This window comes from Nerophis ophidion, linkage group LG01 (assembly GCF_033978795.1).
Source record: "Nerophis ophidion isolate RoL-2023_Sa linkage group LG01, RoL_Noph_v1.0, whole genome shotgun sequence".
NCBI classification, from domain to species: domain Eukaryota; kingdom Metazoa; phylum Chordata; class Actinopteri; order Syngnathiformes; family Syngnathidae; genus Nerophis; species Nerophis ophidion.
In genome coordinates, this window is record NC_084611.1 from 42,104,785 (window position 1) to 42,126,676 (window position 21,892).

The 21,892-nt window shown below is 41.4% G+C and overlaps 1 protein-coding gene across 1 annotated transcript; it reads left to right on the forward strand.

Annotated features, from left to right (window-relative positions):
• The first annotated feature begins 1,517 nt into the window (after nucleotides 1-1,517).
• On the forward strand, nucleotides 1,518-21,143 carry LOC133554570 (piggyBac transposable element-derived protein 2-like). Its single transcript, XM_061903496.1, has 3 exons — nucleotides 1,518-1,831; nucleotides 6,341-6,756; nucleotides 19,273-21,143. Exons 1-3 carry the CDS (start codon nucleotides 1,654-1,656, stop codon nucleotides 21,031-21,033), a joined length of 2,355 nt encoding a protein of 784 aa, XP_061759480.1. The 5' UTR covers nucleotides 1,518-1,653; the 3' UTR covers nucleotides 21,034-21,143.
• Nucleotides 21,144-21,892: the final 749 nt, after the last annotated feature.

Here is a 21,892-nt window from a genome sequence, read left to right on the forward strand (position 1 = left end):
CGGCTTTACTTTGAGTTCCTCCTGGATGACAGAGCTTCTCACCCTATCTCTAAGGGAGAGCCCCGCCACACGGCGGAGGAAACTCATTTCGGCCGCTTGTACCCGTGATCTTATCCTTTCGGTCATGACCCAAAGCTCATGACCATAGGTGAGGATGGGAACGTAGATCGACCGGTAAATTGAGAGCTTTGCCTTCCGGCTCAGGTCCTTCTTCACCACAACGGATCGATACAACGTCCGCATTACTGAAGACGCCGCACCGATCCGCCTGTCGATCTCACGATCCACTCTTCCCTCACTCGTGAACAAGACTCCTAGGTACTTGAACTCCTCCACTTGGGGCAGGGTCTCCTCCCCAACCCGGAGATGGCACTCCACCCTTTTCCGGGAGAGAACCATGGACTCGGATTTGGAGGTGCTGATTCTCATTCCGGCCGCTTCACACTCGGCTGCGAACCGATCCAGTGAGAGCTGAAGTTCCCGGCCAGATGAAGCCAACAGGACCACATCGTCTGCAAAAAGCAGAGACTTAATCCCGCGGCCACCAAACCGGAACCCCTCAATGCGTTGACTGCGCCTAGCAATTCTGTCCATTTACTAGGATAATTCTGCAAAATCCCTTATCTGCTTATTGTGTTACTAGTGTTTTAGTGAGATAATAAAGTCATACCTAAAAGTCGGAGGTGTGTGGTGACCGCCAGTGTCTCTGAGGGAAGCCCTGGAGGAGCCAAGAGAGTCGCAGCTGCCTCTTTGACAGCTGCAGCAGGAACGACTCAAGCTCCGCTCATGTCCACGGTAAGAGCCGACTTATTGCCACAATTTTCTCACAGAAACCTGCCGGTTGACATGTGGTAGAGAGCCATGTTCGCTTGACCACTCTGTTCCATATTTAAGCTTCACCATCATCTTTAGGGAATGTAAACAAAGAAACACCGGCTGTGTTTGTTTTGCTACAGCCGGCCGCTATATTTCCACCAAACATTTTTCTTCTTTGTAGTCTCCGTAATTAATTGAACAAATTGCAAAAGATTCAGCAACACAGAATACTGTGTAACTATGCGATTAAAGCAGACGACGTTTAGCCGTGATCAGTGCTGGAAGAACATGTCCGCTACCACCGGTGACGTCACACGCACTCGTCATCATTCCGCAACGTTTTCAACAGGATAGTTCGCGGGAAATTTAAAATTGCAATTTAGTAATCTAAAAAGGCTGTATTGACATGTGTTGCAATGTTAAGATTTTATCATTGATGTATAAACTATCAGACTGCGTGGTCGGTAGTAGTGGGTTTCAGTAGGCCTTGATATCAATAAACACTCAAATTGTGTCTTTATTTTGATCAATTGCAGTTGTAATCTCTTCAATAATGTTCACAATGGCCAAGCTCGTAAACCTATTTGATCGAAATCCATACTGATTTTCATTTATGAAATGGTCCATGTTACAGTATCTGTCGCTTCGGTTTGTTCTCAGCTTGAGCCTTTTTCAAAAATGCCACTAGACAGCAGCAATGTGAAGTCACGAACGATTGAGCTGCGGCGAAACTTCCATCGAAGAAGAAAAAGGCGGAAGTTAGCAACGTTTCAAGACGACGCAAGACAAAGGCGAGGAAAGTGGAATCGAGTTTAAAAAAAAACAACAACATTCAAAATGTTAAAAGAGTTGGTGAAGAAGCGACTTATGGTGGCAGCTGATGAAATATTCGCGCTGTTTGAAAGAACGATAGCGTCTTACGAAGAGGAACTTTGTCGAACGAGAGAGGAGAAGGAGCAGCATCGACAACAACTGGAAGCTGTTTATAAGAGTCGATATGTGTTACACACTGAAGGTAACTTTTTGGGCTTAGTTACAGTGGAAGGAAACAAAACTGTCGACATTGTAAAAGGAAGACGAAATGTTGATGCACGGTTGACGCACAGGGCACGTTTCAATGAGTACAATTACGCAGGTTTCCATCCATCCATCTCCTACCGCTTATCCGAGGTCGGGTCGCGGGTGCAGCAGCCTAAGCAGGGAAGCCCAGACTTCCCTCTCCCCAGCCACTTCGTCCAGCTTCTCCTGGGGGATCCCGAGGCGTTCCCAGGCCAGCCGGGAGACATAGTCTTCCCAAGTGTCCTGGGTCTTCCCCGTGGCCTCCCACCGGTCGGACGTACCCCAAGAGAGGCGTTCGGGTGGCATCCTGACCTAGATGCCCGAACCACCTCATCTGGCTCCTCTCCATGTGGAGGAGTTCAGTTCAAAATATTTAATTTAATATTAGTAACACAAAGAGAAACGTGTCAATTGAACCAGGGGTGCAGAAGGGATTTTTGAACTCCAGGGACTGATTGTGATTGTAAACAATAATAGAAGCTTCTGTAATATCCATTGCTGGCACTTCTAACTATTAGTAGTCGCACTGAATCAGCCATAGATGTATTGCTGAACAGGGGTCACCAACCTTTTTGAAACCTAGGGCTACTTCTTGGGTACTGATTAATGCGAAGGGCTACCAGCCAATTTGCTCAATTTACCTTTAACTCTGTTATTTTTTAACAATTAATGATATTTATCTTTGTGGAAAACTGATCATCTTAATCATTTCTCATAATAAATATATATAGAAACAGATAAATATCAATATTCAACACTTTATTTTTATATTTTCTCTAAGTGCACATTTTTCATATTGAACATTTTCAAATGATCACCTCTAAGACAGTCTTGTGAAATCACAATATCCCATTTTAACTAGCTAGCCACTAACATTTTTTAACAAATCATGAATTACTTTGCACCATGTTTGTACAAATAACTCATGTAAAATACCAAAGTCAACTCTCAAATTTTTAAATAAATCATGTCACACTTAAAACTGGACACCAAATCTGTTATTTGTTTCTTTGTCAGTTAGTGGGAAGCCTGGCATTGCATGCTGTTAACTAGTGTGTTGTACTCTGGTGTGTAACTTGACATTGCAACTCTGAGTGAGTCTTGCAGATGTGCATCAGTGAGGCGTGTTCTGTGTTTGTTCTTGATGAAGTCCATGTCAGAAAAGGCTGATTCACAAAGATAAGTTGAACCAAACAGGCTTGCAACCTTCATAGCTGCTGCACATACACCACTGTACTTTTCTGTGTCAACAAGGCACCAAAAGTTTGGTGCAGCCTGGTGGGCTTTAAATTGTCAGGAAAGAAGAGAAAGGAATTTAAAAGGAAAAAAGGTATGTGTTTCAAAATCCTAAAATCATTTTTAAGTTTGTATTTTTTCTAAAATTGTCTTTCTGAAAGTTATAAGAAGCAAAGTAAAAAAATAAATGAATTTATTTAAACAAGTGAAGACCAATTCTTTAAGATATTTTCTTGGATTTTCAAATTCTATTTGAGTTTTGTCTCTCTTAGAATTAAACATTTCGAGCAAAGAGAGACCAGCTTGTTAGTAAATAAATACAATTTAAAAAAATAGAGGCAGCTCACTGGTAAGTGCTGCTATTTGAGCTATTTTTAGAACAGGCCAGCGGGCTACACATCTGGTCCTTACGGGCACCACGTTGGTGACCCCTGACATATGGCAACATTACTGTAGCATAAGTTAAAGGTTTTTGTGTGTTGTATACATTTGACCTCAATAGCAATAGTGCCTTTGTGTTTCTTCTTAATCCACCATGTTTAAATGTCGCAGGAGGAGCGCATAATTTTCCATAAGTTGTTTATATTCAGAGAAGGCGAGCACAGGAATAGCTTTCGTAAATGTTTCCATCTTTATTTCTGACCTCATAACTGGAACTGTTTACTGAAGCGGTTTATCATTGCTATCTCCGACTTTTAACTTCCAGGATTTCATGGAACGCACCGCTAGCAGCAGTCCACAGGAGTGACTGGAACTACGAGATGTAGCATTTGCAAGTCTTGTTGAATGCGTGATGTTAACTCTAATGAATGTGCTTTGGTGGCCTTACCTTTCCTTGCCCACAAAACAAGGTGTTGTAGGTAGAGATATCAGATAATATCGGCCGGCCGATAAATGCTTTATGTAATATTGGAAATTATCGGTATCTTTTTCAAAATTATCGGTTTGAAAAAAAAGGAAAATGTATGTCTTTTTAAAACGCCGCTGTGTACACGGACGCAGGGAGAAATACAGAGTGCCAATAAACCTTAAAGGCACTGTATTTGCACAATATCTACGGATTTTCACACAAACTAGTGAATGCAAGGCATACTTGGTCAACAGCCATACAGGTCACACTGAGGGTGGCCGTATAAACAACTTTAACACTGTTACAAATATGCGCCACACTGTGAACCCACACCAAACAAGAATGACAAACACATTACGGGAGAAAATCTGCACCGCAACACAACATAAACACAACAGAACAAATTCCCAGAACCCCTTGAAGCACTAACTCTCCCGGGACCTACAATATACACCCCCGCCTCCCGCTCACCCCCTCTCCTCAATTCCGCCCCTCTGACCTTGCCCACCTCAACTTCTCTCAGGGAGAGCATGTCCCAAATTCCAAGCTGCTGTTTTGAGGCATGTTAAAAACAAATAATGCACTGTGACTTCAATAATAAATATGGCAGTGCCATGTTGGCATTTTTTTTCCAGAACTTGAGTCGATTCATTTCAGAAAACCTTGTTACATTGTTTAATGCATCCAGTGGGGCATCACAACACAATTAGGCATAATAATGTGTTAATTCCACGACTTTATATATCGGTATCGGTTGATATCGGATATCGGCAAGAAAGCCATCATTTGACATCTCTAGTTGTAGGACTACATAATTATCAACTTATTGAATTGTTCATTATTCCTCCTCCTCCGTAGTAGTTGTTGTATGACTGTCACAGTGGACTTCTATAGACTTAGTTAACAGTTCTTCTTTAGCACCCCTTTTTCCTGTCAAATCTAATGGAGCATGAGAGAAGCTACATAGCAAAATGAGTGAAACTCCCCGAAGACTGGTGTGTGAAAATTGTCGCAGCCTTATATTTAAAAACACATACAATATGCCACCAGCGGCGTATCAACAAAGTGCAGTGTTTTTTTTTGGGATAAGGATTTTTGGGGACACAGGCTGTCTCTCCAGTAATTGTTATTTTTTTTAGGTCGTGAGTAAAAATGCTCTCAAAAATAAAATTCTCAGACTTATTGTCTATTCATCAATATCACTTTATTGCTAAGGGATGACTTAATTGACTCAATGGATGCATTTTGGTGTCTCCTGGTGTTTTGTTTTTTTTAATGCCGTTTGTGTTTTGATACGGAAAATATATTCTTAACATATCTCCTGTTTGGAAAAAGACTTACAAAATGCATTTTCTTGCATAGATAGAAAAAACTAATAGCAAAACGCGACAGGAACACTTAAAAAACCCCCACTGTCATTAACTACAGTTTGTCGCTACATCTGAAAGTGCAGGTTAAAACTCTACTATGCAAAGCGGAAGCCATTTATCAACAACATCTAGAAACACTGCTGGCTTCGCTGGGTCGGAGATCTTCTACGTTGGACTGATGCAAAGCGGAAAATTGTTCCGTGGTCTCACCAGTCCACATTTCAAATAGTTTTCGGAAACTGTGGACGTCGTGTCCTCCGGAACAAAGACGAAAAGAACCATCCGAATTGTTAGAGGCGCAAAGTTCAAAAGCCAGCATTTGTGATGGTATGGGGGTGTATTAGTGCCCGATACATGGGTAATTTACACATCTGTGAAGGCACCATTAATGCTGAAAGGTACATACAGGTTTTGGAGCAACATATGTTGCCGTTCAAGGAACGTTATCATGGACGCCCCTGCTTATTTCAGCAAGACAATGCCAAGCCACATTCTGCATGTGTTACCACAGTGTGGCTTCATAGTAAAAGAGTGCGGGTACTAGACTGGCCTGCCTGTAGTCCAGACCTGTCTCCCATTGAAAATGTGTGGCGCATTATAAAGCCTAAAATACCACAACGGAGACCCCGGACTATTGAAATTTACGCTGTACATGAAGCAAAAATGGGAAAGAATTCCACCTGAAAAGCTTGAAAAATTGGTCTCCTCAGTTCCAAAACGTTTACTGAGTGTTGTTAAAAGGAAAGGCCATGTAACACAGTGGTGGTAAAAATGCCTCTGAGACAACCTTTTTGTGCCACTAAATTCTAAGTTAATGGTTTGCAAAAAGTTTCTCAGTTCAAAAATTAAATATCTTGTCTTTGCAGTCTATTCAATTGAATATAAGTTTAAAAGGATTTGCTAATCATTGTATTCTGTTTTCATTTACCATTTACACAACGTGGCACCTTCACTGCTTTTGCGTTTTGTAGCTCAAGCTCTGAGTTTTTGTGTTACTTGTGTCCCGCAGATGTCCAACAGCTTATTGGTTGTCCAGAAGTACACCCTCCTCAGCCAAAGGAGGGGAGCTCCGATTTGGACCAGGAGGATCCTCAGCCCCGTCAAATAAAAGAAGAAGAAGAGGAACTCTGGACCACTCAGGAAAGAGAGTTTCTTCTCGGGCAGGAAGAGGCCAATCTTACCAAGCTGCAACTGACTGGCGTCTCTGTGAAGACTGAATACTATGAAGACAAACCGCCTGAGTCCTCACCGTTTCATCACAGTCCAAGTGTTGAGAACAGAGGGGCAAAGCCTCCAAGTGGCAGCTCACCACCACCCATGACAACAGAAGTTGATGGAGACCACTGTGGAGGACCACAAGCAGACAACCCGTCCGCTCCACTATCAGATAGTGACGACACAACATCATATCTGCACATAAATGAGGTATCACACATGAGAACACTCACAGGAGTGCAATTTAATTATTATTATTATTATGGGTGTTGTGGGCCGCTAAAAGTGAGCAAATCACAGTTTTTATTTGTAATCCGCTCCAAAACTAAATAAATTTTTCCCAATAAGAAATTAATCTGTTCCATACACCTAAAATGTTAACACAACACCTTTTATGGAGTATATTTCCAGGCATAAACCAATGTCAAATGCCAAATTAAATGTACAATACAACATGTAAAGGCCTACTGAAACCCACTACTACCGACCACGCAGTCTGATACTTTATATATCAATGATGAAATCTTAACATTGCAACACATGCCAATACGGCCGGTTTAGTTTACTAAAATGCAATTTTAAATTTCGCGCCAGAGTATCCTGCTGAAACGTTGCGGTATGATGACATGTGCGTGTGACGTCACGCGTTGTAGAGGACATTTTGTTCCAGCACCGTTCCCAGCTATAAGTCGTCTGTTTTCATCGCATAATTCTACAGTTTTCTGGACATTTGTGTCGCTAAATCTTTTGCGATTTGTTCAATGAATAATGGAGACGTCAAAGAAGAAAGCTGTAGGTGGGAAGCGGTGTATTGCGGCTGCCGTTAGCAACACAAACACAGCCAGTGTTTCATTGTTTACATTCCCGAAAGATGACGGTGAAGCTTTACTATGGAACAGAGTGGTCAAGCGAACACGGTTGGAGTGGACCACACACACACAAAGTAGTGTATTATGCAGCGATCATTTCGAAAGATCGTGTTTCGAAGAGGGTCCCGTGCGGAGGGCAAAGACCACCCGTCGACTGGTACTGAAGAAAGGTGCGGGGCCGACCTTCAGGTTGTAAAGGTACGACCATATAATCTCACTAAAACACTAGTAACCAATAAGCAGATAAGGAATTTTCCAGATTTATCCTAGTAAATGTGTCTAATAACATCTGAATCGCTCCCACTGTATAGCCTTTTTTTATTTCTTTCTAGTCCTTCACTCTCACTTTCCTCATCCACAAATCTTTCATCCTCGCTCAAATTAATGGGGAAATCGTCGCTTTCTCGGTCCGAATCACTCTCGCTTCTGGTGGCGATGATTGTAAACAATGTTTAGATGTGAGGAGCTCCACAGCCCGTGACGTCAGGCGCACATCGTCTGCTACTTCCGGTACAGACAAGGCTTTTTTATCAGCACCAAAAGTTGCGAATTTTATCGTCGATGTTCTCTACTAAATCCTTTCATCAAAAATATGGCAATATCGCAAAATGATCAAGTATGGAACATAGAATGGACCTGCTATCTCCGTTTAAATAAGAAAATCTCATTTCAGTAGGCTTTTAACATCACTTTTGCCTTGTGTGGTGTTGTGGTCAGAGGGACCCGTTTTTAATTTTTTAATGAATAGAAAAATGATACAACTGATTAATTTTTCAAGCTGAGTCTTACTTATTGGCTCATTTTCTGTGAAGAACATATATCAAAATACATATTTAAAGGGGAACATTATCACAATTTCAGAAAGGTTAAAACCAATAAAAATCAGTTCCCAGGGGCTTATTTTATTTTTCAAAGTTTTTTTCAAAATTTTACCCATCATGGAATATCCCGAAAAAAGGCTTTAAAGTGCCTGATTTTCGCTATCTTTAAATCCATCGTCCATTTTCCTGCGACGTCATTTAGTGACGCCAACATGGCGGATAGCGCAGCAAGATATAGCGACATTAGCTCGGATTCAGACTCAGATTTCAGCGGCTTAAGCAATTCAACAGATTACGCATGTATTGAAACGGATGGTTGGAGTATGGAGGCAGATAGCGAAAACGAAATTGAAGAAGAAACTGAAGCTTGTGAGCGAATAGCTATTGACGCTATTCAGCGATCGCCTTCGATTGTCGCAGGATGTCCATACATCTCTGTGTCATGTCTGCCTTAGCATCGCCGGTAAAATGTGCAGACCAAACGATCGAGACTTTCGCATCTTGTGACACTGGAGCAACTTAAATCCGTCGATTGGTAAGTGTTTGTTTGGCATTCATTGTGGGTGAAGAGAAAGGCTGGATGCAAATATAGCTACAAAGGGGGCGGCATAGCTCGGTTGGGGCGGCATAGCTCGGTTGGTAGAGTGGCCGTGCCAACAACTTGAGGGTTGCAAGTTCGATTCCCGCTTCCGCCATCCAAGTCATTGCCGTTGTGTCCTTGGGCAAGACACTTTACCCAACTGCTCCCAGTGCCACCCACACTGGTTTAAATGTAACTTAGATATTGGGTGTCATTGTGTAAAGCGCTTTAAGTTACTCGAGAAAAGCGCTGTTTAAATATAATTCACTTCACTTCACACTTCACTACAAATGTACATACAGATAGCCTAAATAGCATGTTAGCACCGATTAGCACACCGTGCTAATCGAAGCACACTCCACGGAAGTCAACTTGAATCCGTCCCTGATCGTGTTGTTACACCCTCCGATAACACACCAACGAGGCATGATGTCTCCAAGGTACGGAAAACCGTAGAAAAAACGGAAAATAACAGAGCTGATTAGACTCAATGTTTGTAATGAGTTTGAGAAAATGGCGGACTGACTACCTAGGTGACGTCACAACGTGACGTCATCGCTCTGAGAGCGAATAATAGAAAGGCGTTAATTTGCCAAAAATTCACCCATTTAGAGTTCGGAAATCGGTAAAAAAATATATGGTCTTTTTTCTGCAACATCAAGGTATATTTTGACGCTTACATAGGTCTGGTGATAATGTTCCCCTTTAATGACCACACACCATACACACCTCCTACACAAGAGGTGTGGAAATTGATGTTCTGTGTAACACACACACACACACACACACACACACACACACACACACACACACACACACACACACACACACACACACACAGCAGGCCTAGACAGTAGGAGGACAGAGTGTAGGCACACAGACAATTAGAGGGTCAAATGTGCGAGAAAATGAGAGCAGACAATAAAAGTTTCAATCAATCAATCAAAAGTGTAAAGGAAAAAAGACACTTTTTATTTCAACCGTACTTCCCGTCAAAAGCCTAAAGACTGATCGCACAGTTCCTGTCTTCACAATAAAAGCGCCGCTCCATCGCGCCTGCGCTAACAAAATAAGAGTCTCCGAAAGCCAGCGCAAACAAGCTAGCAAACTACGGAGTTTGCCGCCAATGTATTTTTTGTAAAGTGTATAAAAACGAATATAGAAGCTGGACAAATAAGATGCCATCAACCAACGACTTTCATGTGGTATTAGACAGAAAGGAATAACTTTTTTTCTCCTCCATTTGAAAACGTGGGCGTCTGATTCCAATCAATGAAAGTCATCAGAATCAGGTAATACACCAACTTATATTCTTGTCTTCATGAAACACTTTTTATTTCAACCGTACTTCCCGTCAAAAGCCTAAAGACTGATCGCACAGTTCCTGTCTTCACAATAAAAGCGCCGCTCCATCGCGCCTGCGCTAACAAAATAAGAGTCTCCGAAAGCCAGCGCAAACAAGCTAGCAAACTACGGAGTTTGCCGCCAATGTATTTCTTGTAAAGTGTATAAAAACGAATATAGAAGCTGGACAAATAAGATGCCCAAAACCAACGACTTTCATGTGGTATTAGACAGAAAGGAATAACTTTTTTTCTCCTCCATTTGAAAACGTGGACGTCTGATTCCAATCAATGAAAGTCATCAGAATCAGGTAATACACCAACTTATATTCTTGTCTTCATGAAAGATAGGAATCTATATGTTGACCATGCATGTATATTCATTAAAACACCTTCAACATGTGAACAAAAACGGCAAAATAAATACATATAAATTATATACTGTATGTATGTATATATATATATATATATATATATATATATATATATATACATACATACATCCATCCATCCATTTCCTACCGCCTATTCCCTTTTGAGGTCGCGGGGGGCGCTGGCACCTATCTCAGCTACAATCGGGCGGAAGGCGTAGTACACCCTGGACATATTAATATATATGATATGTGTGTGTATGTATATGATACGTGTGTGTGTGTGTGTGTGTGTGTATATATGAGGTACATCACCTCGACTTGGTCATTTATTAAATAATTGATTGACGTTGAAAAACTTATTGGGGTGTTACCATTTAGTGGTCAATTGTACGGAATATGTACTGTACTGTGCAATTTACTAATACAAGTTTCAGTCAATCAATCAATGAATGCCTACTGAGCCTATGGTGCTGTTAAGTTATTGTGGCTCAATTTGCATTTTTTTTTATTTTAATGTATTATTATTTAATATATATTATTGTTTTAGTTGCTTAAAAGATATTCCTGGCTCTGAATTTGCTCATTGCTATTTTTATGTTTTTGTGCATTATTTGTTGCCGTAATGAGGTTACCCATCAGTTACTCAGTACTTTGGTAGTTTTTACACAACATACTTTTTACTTTTACTCAAGTAAATATTTGGGTGACTACTCCTTACTTTTACTTGAGTAATAAATCCCTAAAGTAACAGTACTCTTACTTGAGTACAGTTTTTGGCTACTCTACCCACCTCTGGTTAGATGTAAATATAAACGGAATACAATGATTTGCAAATCCTTTTCAACCCATATTCAATTGAATGCACTACAACAGGGGTAGGGAACCTACGGCTCTAGAGCCAGATGTGGCTCTTTTGATGACTGCACCTGGCTCTCAGATAAATCTTTGCTGACATTGCTTAACAAAGATAAGTAATGAATAACTCCGCTGGTAATCAGTGTTTAAAATAACGTTCAAAATATAAAAAACATTCCCATGCATTTTATTCCATCCATCCGGTTTCTACCGCACCTGTTCAAGAAGTCACATTAATGGTAAGATGTATTTTATTTATTGTTGAAAAGCTTAAGAATAACATTGTTATAAAAAAAAAAGAGACTCTAAAAATGTTGTTCTTATTTAAAAATGCACACATTTAGTTGTTTTCAGTGTTAAAAAAAATAGGATATGGCTCCCCCTGAAATACTTTTTAAAATATTTGGCTGGTATGGTTCTCTCAGCCAAAAAGGTTCCCGACCCCTGCACTACAAAGACAAGATATTTGATGTTCAAACTCAAACATTTTTTTTTTGCAAATAATTAACTTAGAATTTCATGGCTGCATCACGTGCCAAAGTAGTTGGGAAAGGGCATGTTCACCACTATGTTACATCACCTTTTCTTTTAACAACACTCAAACGTTTTGGAACTGAGGAAACTCAATCAATCAATGTTTATTTATATAGCCCTAAATCACAAATGTCTCTAAGGACTACACAAACCACTACGACTACGACATCCTCGGAAGAACCCACATAAGGGCAAGAAATACTCTCACCCAGTGGGACGTCGGTGACAATGATGACTATGAGAATCTTGGAGAGGACCACAAATGTGGGCAAGCCCCCCCTCCCTAGGGGACCGAAAGCAATGGATGTCGAGCGGGTCTAACATGATACTGTGAAAGTTCAATCCATAGTGGATCCAACACAGCCGCGAGAGTTCAGTTCAAAGCGGATCCAAGACAGCAGCGGGAGTCCCGTCCACAAGAAACCATCCCAAGCGGAGTCGGATCAGCAGCGTAGAGATGTCCCCAACCGATACACAGGCAAGCGGTCCATCCTGGGTCCCGACGAGCAGTCCATCCTGGGTCCCGACTCTAGACAGCCAGTACCTCCTCCATGGCCATCGGACCGGACCCCCTCCGCAAGGGAGGGGGGGACAGAGGAGAAAAAGAAAAGAAGCGGCAGATCAACTGGTCTAAAAAGGAGGTCTATTTAAAGGCTAGAGTATACAAATGAGTTTTAAGGTGAGACATAAATGCTTCTACTGAGGTAGCATCTCGAACTGTTATCGGGAGGGCATTCCAGAGTACTGGAGCCCGAACGGAAAACGCTCTATGGCCCGCAGACTTTTTTTGGGCTTTAGGAATCACTAATAAGCCGGAGTCCTTTGAACGCAGATTTCTTGCCGGGACATATGGTACAATACAATCGACAAGATAGGATGGAGCTGGACCGTGTAGTATTTTATACGTAAGTAGTAAAACCTTGAAGTCACATCTTAAGTGTACAGGAAGCCAGTGCAGGTGAGCCAGTACAGGCGTAATATGATCAAACTTTCTTGTTCTTGTCAAAAGTCTAGCAGCCGCATTTTGTACCAACTGTAATCTTTTAATGCTAGACATGGGGGGACCCGAAAATAATACGTTACAATAGTCTGGGCGAGACGTAACAAACGCATGGATAATGATCTCAGCGTCTTTAGTGGACAAAATGGAGCGCATTTTAGCGATATTACGGAGATGAAAGAAGGCCGTTTTAGTAACGCTTTTAATGTGTGACTCAAATGAGAGTTGGGTCGAAGATAACACCCAGATTCTTTACCGAGTCGCCTTGTTTGTTTGGTTGTCAAATGTTAAAGTTGTATTATTAAATAGAGGTCGGTGTCTAGCAGGACCGATAATCAGCATTTCCTTTTTTTTGGCGTTGAGTTGCAAAAAGTTAGCGGATATCCATTGTTTAATTTCATCAAGACACGCCTCCAGCTGACTACAGTCCGGCGTGTTGGTCAGCTTTAGGGGCATGTAGAGTTGGGTGTCATCAGCATAACAGTGAAAGCTAACACCGTATTTGCGTATGACGTCACCTAGCGGCAGCATGTATTGTATATGCTGAAGAGTGCAGGGCCAAGGACCGAACCCTGGGGAACTCCACACGTTACCTTAACATAGTCCGAGGTCACATTGTTATGGGAGACGCACTGCACCCTATCAGTAAGATAAGAGTTAAACCAAGACAGGGCTAAGTCTGACATACCAATTCGTGTTTTGATACGCTCTAATAAAATATTATGATCTACGGTATCAAAAGCAGCGCTAAGATCGAGGAGCAACAACATAGATGATGCATCAGAATCCATCGTTAGCAATAGAGCATTAGTCATTTTTGCAAGGGCTGTCTCCGTGGAGTGATTTGCCCTGAGACCGGATTGAAAGGTTTCACATAGATTGTTAGACGCTAAGTGTTCATTTAGCTGCTCTGCAACAATTTTTTCGAGGATTTTGGAAATAAAGGGAAGGTGAGACACCGGTCGGTAGTTTACCATGAGGTCAGGATCGAGGTTAGGTCTTTTAAGGAGAGGATGAACAACCGCTTTTTTGAATGTTTGGGGAACAGTGCCAGAGGAAAGTGATAAGTTTATAATATTTAGCACTGATGGACCTAATAATACAAAGAGCTCCCTGGTAAGTTTCCCAGGAAGTGGGTCAAGTAAACAAGTTGTTTGTTTTATTCCATTTACACGTTGTAACAATTCCTCTAATGTTATTTCCTCAAAACGAGAGAAACTATTTTGGAGGGCAGTATCCGCCGTATATACCATCGTGTCAGTGTTAATATAACCCAGCTGGGACGCATTGTCTTTAATCTCCCTTCTAATAATTTCAATTTTCTTATTAAAGAAATTCATAAAGTCATCTGCTGAGTGGGTGGAGCTACTGGAGTCCCTTGTTGGGTTAGCGATGCTACTGTACTAAACAAAAATGTTGGATCGTTTTTATTAAGGCGGATGAGATTTGAGTAATATTTAGCTTTAGCTAAGGCAAGCATGCGTTTATAAGTTATTAAAGTAGCACTCTATGCTTGATGGTGCACCTCAAGTTTAGTCGTGCGCCATTTGCGTTCCAGCTTTCTACATAATAATTTCTGAGCTCTAGTTTTTTCTGTAAACCATGGCGTATGCCTTTTTGGAGCCTTTTTTAACTTCAGTGGTGCTATACTATCAATGGTTTCGCGCAGGGCGTCGTTAAAGTTGTTAGTGAGGTTATCAATAGAGCACACATACTTTGGGAATGGTGCCATTACCGAGGGCAGTAGGCCAGCAAGAGTCGTCGTTGTGGCAGCATTAATGTTGCGGCTGCTATAGCAGTTATTGTTATTATTAACTTGCCGAACTCATTGCCAACTAATTGTTGAAGCTTTAAAAGTGGATTTTTTTTTACCATTCTTGCTTGATGTACAGCTTAAGTTGTTCAACAGTCCGGGGTATTGTTGTCGTATTTTACGCTTCATAATGCGCCACACATTTTCGATGGGAGACATGTCTGGACTGCAGGCGGGCCAGGAAAGTATCCGCACTCTTTTACTACGAAGCCACGCTGTTGTAACACGTGGTTTGGCATTGTTTTGCTGAAATAAGCAGGGGCGTCCATGATACCGTTGCTTGGATGACAACATATGTTGCTCCAAAACCTGGATGGACCATTCAGCATTAATGGTGACTTCACAGATGTGTAAGTTACCCATGCCTTGGCCACTAATACACCCCCATACCATCACAGATGCTGGCTTTTGAACTTTGTGCTTATAACAATCCGGATGGTTATTTTCCTCTTTGTTCCGCATTACACCACGTCCACAGTTTCCAAATATAATTTGAAATGTGGACTCGTCAGACCACAGAACACTTTTCCACTTTGCATCAGTCCATCTTAGATGAGCTCGGGGCCAGCGAAGCCGGCGGCATTCCTGGGTGTTGATAAATGGCTTTCGCTTTGCATAGTAGAGTTTTAACTTGCACTTACAGATGTAGCGACCAACTGTAGTTACTGACAGTGGTTTTATGAAGTGTTCCTGAGCCCATGAGGTGATATCCTTTACACACTGTCGTTTTTTGTTGCAGTACCGCCTGAGGGATCAACGGTCCGTAATATCATTGCTTACGTGCAGGGATTTCTCCAGATTCTCTGAACATTTTGAGGATTTTACGGACCGTAGATGGTAAAATCCCTAATTTCCTTGCAATAGCTCATTGAGAAATATTGTTCTAAAACTTTTCAACAATTTGCTTACAAATTGGTGACCCTCGCCCCATCCTTGTTTGTGAACTACTTAGCATTTCATGGAAGCTGCTTTTATACCCAATCATGGCACCCACCTGTTCCCAATTAGTCTGCACACCTGTGGGATGTTCCAAATAAGTGTTTGATGAGCATTCCTCAACTTTATCAGTATTTATTGCCACCTTTCCCAACTTCTTTGTCACGTTTTGCTGGCATCACATTTTAAAGTTATTGATTATTTGCAAAAAAAAAAAGTTTATCAGTTTGAACATCAAATATGTTGTCTTTATAGCATATTCAACTGAATATGGCATGAAAATGATTTGCAAATCATTGTATTCCATTTATATTTACATCTAACACAATTTCCCAACTCATATGGAAACGGGGTTTGTACTTTGCCACACATTTTTCCCTAAATTAAAATTGTTCGGTCATTCGGGTCTGTAAGCAAAACAAATAACTGGTTTGTTGTTTGGCCATTTGGCTGTATGAGGAAAACTTTCGGTAAAGCCTTATAAGGCCAGAGAAAGTCTCTATGCTTGTTGCATGTCGCTTTTTCAAAAAAACATAATCTGGAACAATTTGAAGATTTGCTAAATATAGCGCTGATCCCTCCTGCGACGTCTGTTTATTCTCTGGCAGACCGGATTCCATCGACTGTACAGCGTTGGAACGACAAGCTACATTCACGGCCCCAATGTAATGTGCTTATAAGCAAGGGAAACGGTTAGCACCAAATCTATCTGTTGCAGTCCAAATGTATTCATGGCGGCCTGCGGGAAACACTTGTGAATTTGTTGGAGACCGCAAGCAACATCTTGGCACCACCGTCAGATCAAGTAAACTGAAATAGTTTGCCACATTCAGAGCTAAATTTTGATGCTCAACTTACTGTAATATTATGAGTAGGGGTGCATGTTAAATATTGTATTGATGTGAGAAATCATGACGTAAGACCGAAACATTTGCTAACAATATAAACTCAGATAATCGATTTAAAAAGTAAATTCTCATCAACCACTCATTTTCTCGGACTTGCCGTCGTAAAACTTCCTCTCAGCTGTAAACAAACATGCCGTCCATCGTTTGAGACTTTTTTGGGGATATTTTGTGTAATATTGACATCAAATTAGTGAATTATATTTGTATAGCACTTTTCTCTAGTGACTCAAAGCACTTTACACAGTGAAACCCAATATCTAAGTTACATTTTTAAGCGCTGTGGGTGGCACTGGGAACAGGTGTGTAAAGTGTCTTGCCCAAGGACATAACGGCAGTAACTAGGATGGCAGAAGCAGGGATTGAACCTCGAACCCTCAAGTTGCTGGCACGGCCACTCTACCAACCGAGCTATACCGCCTCGGTTCTGCAATGCATCGATATTCAACACATAAAACCTTATCAGCCACCTGAAGCGCCAGCATTGTTACAACGGAAGCGTATTATGAAAACTGCTATAAAAAAAAAAAACTGCCCAAAGCCAGCCAGTAAAAGGCTTGTTTCGATTGCAGCAACATTTTGAAAAGTGAAAAAAGTTTAAAGATACTGACTTTAGTCGTGAGTAAACGACAGGGGCAGTTTGTCAAATTCACCTTTGTTTGAATCTTTCTTACCTCCAGGTGTGTAAACACTGCAGTTAAAAGTTAAACTGATAGTCACTCCCACACACACACTAGGTGTGGTGAAATTTGCCCTCTACATTTGACCCATCCCCTTGTTCACCCCCTGGGAAGGGAGGGGAGCAGTGAGCAGCAGCGGTGGCCGCACTCGGGAATCATTTTGTTGATTTAACCCCCAATTCCAACCCTTGATGCTGAGTGCCGAGTGGGGAGGTACGAGATCCCATTTTTATAGTGATTGGTACGCCCCGGCTCGGGGTTTGAACTCACAACCTACCAATCTCTGTGTCAGAATAATTGTATCTAAGTCATCACCAAAACTTTGTGTTGCCACGAGTTCCCGGCTGTCTTTGATCTTACCAATCAAAAGGCTTGTGAAACTCCAATGTGTAGGATGGGAAGCGACATGAAGGCGTCAGTTTCGTTCTTCTATTGTAATCAACAGGAAGATTTTTTCTTAACCCGAGATCTACAAAGCGAAGAGGAAGCAGGACTTGCTGAAAGCTCCCCGCAACTTTTCTTTGAATTGTTTTGTAACAAAGACGATGGCTGTTTACGACCCCACTCCCTTAGAAACAGCTGTTGCCATGTAATCAGGAAAAGTCCAAATAAAATAGGAGGCTTACAATCTTTCGTCAGAGCGTGGTGGAGACTGTACAAGAGTACAGCCCAGACGTTTCTCCTCAATTGAGCCAAATTTAATTCTGTCCCTGTTTAATTCCTTGCTTCTTGTCTTGTTTAATAGATGTCATCAGTGTTTGAACCTGGCAATCTGGGCGGACACTCTAAACACAAGGTCACTCAGCAGGCTAAATCTAAATAAAATAAATGATGGATATATATTATGGCTGAGGAATTCACATTAGTCGCATAATTTTGGTCTTGACCTCTGCATGTATGACGAGATTATCACAGATCTTCAAGATGCAACCTTTTCATCAAATTTGAATAATACGATATTGAGACTGATTTGGTGGATTTAAACATTCCTTTATTTATAAATGTCAACCTCTTGGTATGTTGGTAGGAAATTGTAAATGGGTATTTGGTGGGTAGATTTTGAAAGGAATTGTATTGTACTGTATTTTGTATGTTATATGGTGATGTATATTTTAACTATGGGTCCCTGTTCGATGGCAGTTTACGACCCCGCACCCTTAGAAATAGCTGTTGCCATGTAATCAGGGAAAGTCCAAATAAAAGAGGAGGCGTACAATCTTTCGTCAGAGCGTGGTGGAGACTGTACAAGAGTACAGCCCAGACGTTTCTCCTCAATTGAGCCAAATTTAATTCTGTCCCTGTGTAATTCCTTGCTTCTTGTCTTGTTTAATAAATGTCACCAGTGTTTGAACCTGACATTCTGGACGGACACTCTAGCCACAAATCCACTGAGCAGGCTAAATCTAAATAAAATTAAAAAAATACATATATATTATGGCTGAGGAATCCACATTAGTCGCAAAATTTTGGTCTTGACCTCTGGAAGAATGACGAGATTATCGCAGATCTTCAAGGTGCAACCTTTTATTCAAATTTGAATAATACGATATTGAGACTGATTTGGTGGATTTAAACATTCTTTTTTCTATAAACGTCAACCTGTTGGTAGGTTGGTAGGATATTGTAAATGTGTGTTGTTTTTTTTTTTTAAAGGAATTGTATTGTACTATATTTGTATGTTATATGATGAATTATATTTTAACTATGGGTCCCTGTCCATAAACTGTGTGCTTCTAGGGATTACCTTTTTGCAGAACGGACTCTTATATTAACAAAAGAAACAAAAATGTAATACAAAATTATGTCTGTCTGTAAATAAACAAAAAAAAAAGAATGGTTTCGACCTTAAAATACAGAAAGTTATTAGTATCTTCTTATAAAGAAGTAGGAATGCACGATATATCTTTTTTGGGTGTTCCAGTGCTATCTTTGTTGGTAAATTCAGATTTTTACACAAGAAATAACACTGAGGAAAAAAATATATATAATTTGTTTTGTGTTTGTGTGTTTTTTTAGATGGCAAATAAATACTGCATTGAGGATGCTTTGAAAAGGATTATGGATGGAAGTTCGAGTGACATGGAACAACTCGGGGAAGAGGATGATGAGATGGATGAATGGACCCCTCCTGAGAGGACTGAAGAAAGCACAGACACCAGTGATGATGAGGAGGTCCCGGAAGTCTCAGACGAGGACACAACGGAATACAATGATACAACTCAAAAGCAAGCGACACCGGGAAAAATGACAAGAAAAGAGTATCAGTGGAAAAGAAAACGGTTTGAACCTCCAGCGGTTGACTTTGTGGAGTATGTCGAGGAAGGCTCTGAGGACAGACTTGACTGGACGCCATACTCGTATTTCAAAGACTTTGTGACCGAGGAAATGCTGCTGGAGATTGCCGAAGAAACCAACTTGTACGGCCTGCAAAAAGACGGAAAGTCGGTGAACACAAACGCCAAAGAAATTGAGCAAGTTGTGGGTATGTACATGCACATGGGGTTGGTACAGATGCCCAACGTGCGAGCCTACTGGGAGATGGAGACGAGGTACCCGGCAGTTTGCGATGTCATGTCGCGCGATCGATTCCTGTATTTGCTGCCGCGGATCCACTTTCAGAACAACCTCAGAGTATCGGAGGAGGCGAAAAAAGATAAACTGTGGAAACTCAGTCCCTGGTTGGAGAAATTACGGCAACGTTTTCTTTGCATGCCTCCGGAAGAATGTCATGCTGTTGACAAAATCATGGTGCCTTTTAAAAGGAAAGTAAATCTGCGGCGCTGTGTCCCGGGAAACGATCCCAAGTCGGAGTTCACAATGTGGGGTCGTGTCGGACTAAGCGGCTTTCTTTATGACTTTGACGTGCGCCAAGGGGAAGAAAATCCAGACCAGGAGAAATCTGACGTTGACGCTGCCGTAGACGTTGTACTGAAAATGACCTCAACCCTGCCAGCGAATAAAAATCACAAAGTTTTTGCTGACAAATATTTTACTTCGGTTCAATTAGTGGAGCACTTGCAACAAAGAGGAATCTACTTTATAGGCACCGTGCGAACGAGCAGGGTGAAGAACTGCATACTGGTTGATGAGAAGGAATTGAAGGCAAAGGGAAGAGGGTCTCTAGATTTCAGTGTAAACCAGGAAGACCACATAATTGTGAGATGGTACGACAACAAACCTGTCGACCTGCTCTCCTCTTTTGTCGGCGTTGAACCACTGGGCCATGTGAAACGCTGGGATCGGAAAGCCCAAACCCATATCATGGTTCCCAGACCAGCCATCGTCGAGGCTTACGGCAAGTTCATGGCGGGCGTCGACCTTCTTGACATGTTGTCTGCACTTTACAGGTACAGATTCAGATCTCAAAGGTGGTATTTAGACATCTGGTGGGACACTGTTACAGTGGCAGTGATCAACGCGTGGATCCGCTACAGAAAAGACCTGGGGAAAATGAGGCCCGAGCAAAAACCGCTGCCCCTTCAGAGGTTCCAGGCTTCTGTTGGCACATCTCTTACAAGTGCAGGGAAGGTCACGAAGTTTAGCAGACCGCTATCCTCTCCAGATGCCACACCCACCCCTTCCCGGAAAAGGAAAACAACCGGGGTGCCGCCTGATGTGAGGAAGGACGCCCTTGACCATTTCCCAACGTGGCAAAGCAGACAGCGATGCAAGTACTGCACTGGTCACTTTTCCCATGTGTACTGTGAAAAATGCAAAGTGCATCTTTGCCTGAACAATCACAGAAACTGTTTTCAGGCCTACCATCATGCAAACTAAAAATGTTGTGACACCAAATTTGTTTTCTCTACCAGTTCCATTAGAATAGGACATTTCAATGCTGCAAGTTATTAAAAATGTTATTTTTGTATGCTTGGAATTACCAATAAGTTGGTGTGTCTGTGTTTTATTATTATTATTTTTTTGTTATGAAAATAATAATTTTTGAAGGTGAGTATAGAGAAGTTTGTATTTTTCAACATTTCACTCAACACATTGCCGTTGGCTATATTAGAAGACCCAATGTTGCTTACCATTCATCCAGCAATAATAATAACGCCAGAGACGTGTGCTACAATCGAGGTGCGAGAGAAATAACTATCTATAACACATCCCTGAGCGTATTTCTGGACACTCGGAAAGCGCCTGAAAAGAAGAGTTAACGGCAAAGGCATGCATGCATTGCTACAATCAACCAAGATGTGACGTGCTACGACAACTTTGTGTTTGTTCTGATCATTTGATTTCAGGTAATAAGAACATTTTATAAGTAGAAATAATCTAAGTGACAGCCCCACTTTGCATTATCTTGATGTGCTTAGCCGAAGAACTTCGATAGTAGTTGTATTGATAAAAATCCGTGGCGAGCCGTGCGTTTCTCACCTAGGCCTTCAGTGATGTCCTACTAAGTCCAACATCACCTTTCAAAATACCGGGATTTAAGACACCATATGGACACGGCTGGAAATACTATACAGGTTTTGATTGATTGATTGAGACTTTTATTAGTAGATTGCCCATTACAGTACATATTCTGTACAATTGACCACTAAATGGTAACACCCAAATAACTTTTTCTACTTGTTTATTTTCCATCCATCCATTTTCTACCACTTATTCCCTTTCGGGGTCGTATTTT